This window comes from Myotis davidii, unplaced genomic scaffold (genome assembly GCF_000327345.1).
Source record: "Myotis davidii unplaced genomic scaffold, ASM32734v1 scaffold1949, whole genome shotgun sequence".
Taxonomy (NCBI): Eukaryota; Metazoa; Chordata; class Mammalia; order Chiroptera; family Vespertilionidae; genus Myotis; species Myotis davidii.
The window spans coordinates 997,221-1,000,586 of NW_006300366.1; the positions used below are offsets into that span (position 1 = coordinate 997,221).

Consider the following 3,366-nt stretch of genomic DNA (forward strand, 5'->3'; position numbering starts at 1 on the left):
GCCTGGGAAGAACACTTTAAGGGACTGACCTTCTTGGGTTAACTCAAGGGACAGGCCCCCAGGCTGGCCAGCAGCACTCTCCAGCTGACCAGAGCCACCCTATGGTACAAAGGTGAGAGCTGGGGTGACCCTTCAGCACAGCACTTTCAAAGGCTCCGTGTGGCCAGCCTCTCCACATGTGCACCTCTCAGATAGCATCATTTTTGACAGTGAGGTCTGGAGAGGCCTCCCATCAGCCATCAGTGTCTGTCTTCCTGGAATGCTAGTTGTCAAATTCTTCTGCGTCCTCATAGCCTTGGCGTCTCAGTTCCAATATCCCCTCCCAACCATCCTAAAGTCTTCCCATGGCCTCTCCTCTCATCTAGTTAGTTCTTCACATCACCCTGTTCATTTCCATTACCAGCAACTGTCAAATCTGTGGCAAATTTTTAAAAAATTTACTTTTTCTAAACTGATTTGTTTGTGTCCATTCCATCCCCACAATGTACCTTCAGAACTACCGCACGTCACGGGAGCTGAGAACCTGCTGAATGAACAGTTGTTAATTTTCCCCAAGCCCTTAAAGGCATCCTGTCCATAGTGTGTACCCCATAGGTTGGGCTCAGGGGCACCAGACCCATGCCCCCCTCCCCCGCTTCCTGCCACTGCCCCCAGGGTCCCAAGAAACAGTCAGGGAGCCAGACAGCAGGGTTTATTGAGATGCACACCCAGTGCCTGAGGCCAGCTCTCTCCAGCTTCCTGTGGGGAGGAGGCCCCTGGCTTCTCCCAGACCTTCACATTCCGGCAATCAATGTATTGCTCTTATTCTCAACTAACAGTGAGGCACAGATGCTCTACAGCCAAGAAACAGGACAAGAAAGGTGGCCTAGGTTTCAGTCACCTGATTCTCCGTGAGGCCAAGCTTGCAGAGGTGGGCGGCAGTGCCGTGAAGGACTGCCAGTACCTCCACCCCAGGCTGATGGAGGAGGAAGAGTCCAGTCCCCCCTGCCCCAGAGGGCCTGGCACCTGCTCCTGACAAAGCAGGGAATAATATTAAATAAAAATAATTTATACAAAATGGCTCATACAAAAAGCTGCGGATGGAGGGAAGAGACGCCTCTGAGAGATTGAGATGACTGGAAGGGACAGGAAGGGGGAAGGACTGCCACTTCTCCTAGTCCCTAAAGCAGAGCCCTCGAGCTGCCCAAGGACTGGAGGGAGCTCTGGCAGGCAGGGGAGGGGCAGAGCAGGGCTGGGGCCCTCAGGGGGCCAGGCTGGTGAGAAGGTTGGTGAATTGCAGGGCCTGCCCCGCCAGCTGTGTCACACACTGTGCCATCTCTTGGGCTGCAGAGCCAGATGGGTAGCCCAGAGCGGCCCCCTTGACAGCGAGCACCGTAGCTTGCAACGCCTGCCCCAGCGCTGTACCTGCAGCCCCAACCTGTGCTCGGAGAGGGGCGGAGGTCGCCAGCCGGCCCAGCGTGTCCCCAACAAACACCAGGCGGTGAGCAGCCACCACCACCTGCTTGCCACGGGGCACGAAGAGGCGTGGGGGCTGGTGGGCCCTGCTGCTGGACATCAGGGCTGCCACGGCTGCCTGCAATGCTGAGTAGTGGTTCTGGCACTGCCCTGCATAGAAGTGCAGGAGCTGTAGGTCCCCGGCGGGCAGAACCAGATGCTCCCCTGGGGACAGGACCTCCTAAGGGCAAGAGGAGTGGTCAGTGGGATGGCTCTCAGTGTCGCTTCTGCTCTCTCTTCCTTTCTCCTCCCCTCTTTTTGTCCCCCAGCCCTGCCTTTCTTCCTAGTACAATCCCTTTAGCTCTTACCTCTGCCATCAGAAAATTTAGATGCTCAAAGCGAGAAGCAGGAAAGTGCTCAGAGTTGACGCCAGACAAATCTGGATTCAAACAACCTCAAACAAGTCTCTGAACGTCTTTATTTCCTTATTGCTAAACTGGGGAATCTAGTTCTGCACTGTCCAAAATAAACATAATGTGAACACACATGTAATTTTAACATTTGTAGTAGCCACATTAAGAAAAGTAAAAAGAAACTTTGTTTTTAAACTCCCAATATACAAAAATGTTAATTTCAACATAGCCTCAATATATAAATTGTTGAGATTTTTTTTCATACTAAGTCGGCAAAATCTGGTGTGCATTTTGTATCACACACACTTCCATTCAGACTAGCCACAGTTCAAGCAATCAATAACCATATGTGACTAGTAGCTACCATTTTGGATAGTGCAGGTCTAGTATCTGCCCCCTAAGGCTGCAGGGAAGATGACTCCATACAGTATATAGAAAGGGCTCAGAACAGAGCATTGCGCTCTGTATGCCCCGTATGAGTACTTGCTATGGCTATGATTAGTGTTGACTCGTGATGTGCTTAGTACAGGGTCTGGCACTTGGTAAATACTTGATAAATGGTAGCCACTGTGATTAAGACTAAGGAGACCACCTCACTTTCCTAAGGCCCAGAGAGATTAGCCACTTCAGAGCCCCTGGCGTCTTAATGGTGGAGCCGGGATTAGGAGCCAGGTCTCCTAGGAACCCAGGAATTCAGCTGAAGGAGCCTCAGAAATCACCTGGCCCAGCTCTGACCCACAGCCCAGAAACCTGCTGCTCTCAACTGCTTGGTTTTCTGATTCCTCTCCAACATTCTTTCCCCGCTTTCTGAATTCCTGAAATCCTTTCCTAAGTTCCAGCTCCTTCCTCTTGAATTTTAACTTGTCTTCTCCAACTGCTCGGAGTCAATGAGCTTTGATCCCTATCCGATTCTAGTTCCCTGGATGGTTCGGTTAAGAACATTCCTCCTCCTAGGTTCCTGCCCCCCTTCCCCAGCATCACCCCCCACAGGATTACCTGCTGCTCCGGTGGCCCCCTCTCCAGCACTTCAGGATCCCCGGGGAAGGCTTCATCCAGGGGCCTAGATCCCTGAGCTTTATCCATACCCTGCAGGAAGGGTCAGGGTCTCAGTGCAGGGGTGGAGGAACAGGGCAGGGTGGCCTCCTTGGCCCTCGCCACTTCCCCTTCCTTCTGGAGGTCTCTGCTGCCATCAGAGGTTGCAGTCCTGGATTCCAGGTCTGACACAGCTCTGGTGGCAAGTCAGAGGGCTCAGGGGCCCTAGGATGGGTTTAGGGGAGGAACTTAGCACTGGTACAAGTGGTGTGGCCAAGTACTAGGGTCCCAGGCCAGAGGGTGCCGGGCCAGCAGAGGGGAAGGAGGGAAGAGAGAGGGTCTGGAGGTGGGCCCCAGGCCTCCTCCCTCCTCCCTGTGGTTCTCCAGGGGGCACTTTGGGAGGGGCTGGCTGGAGGTGAGCTCACCTTCAGGTGGACGTAGTCGTACTCCTCGGCCACCGGGATGCCCTCATACTCATTGTGGTGTC

The 3,366-nt window shown here is 53.5% G+C and overlaps 1 protein-coding gene across 1 annotated transcript in view; it reads right to left on the minus strand.

The window, feature by feature from the left end:
- Positions 1 to 676: 676 nt before the first annotated feature.
- EFS (embryonal Fyn-associated substrate) overlaps positions 677 to 3,366 on the minus strand; it is a 12,501-nt gene continuing 9,811 nt past the window's right edge. The window contains exons 5-7 of the mRNA XM_006776798.2: positions 3,305 to 3,366; positions 2,844 to 2,933; positions 677 to 1,675 (exon numbers count right to left, since the gene is read on the minus strand). The exon at positions 3,305 to 3,366 is cut by the window's right edge and continues 32 nt beyond it. Coding sequence (XP_006776861.1) covers positions 1,241 to 1,675; positions 2,844 to 2,933; positions 3,305 to 3,366 — 587 coding nt within the window. The 3' untranslated portion in view covers positions 677 to 1,240. The remainder of the gene's footprint in view (positions 1,676 to 2,843; positions 2,934 to 3,304) is intronic.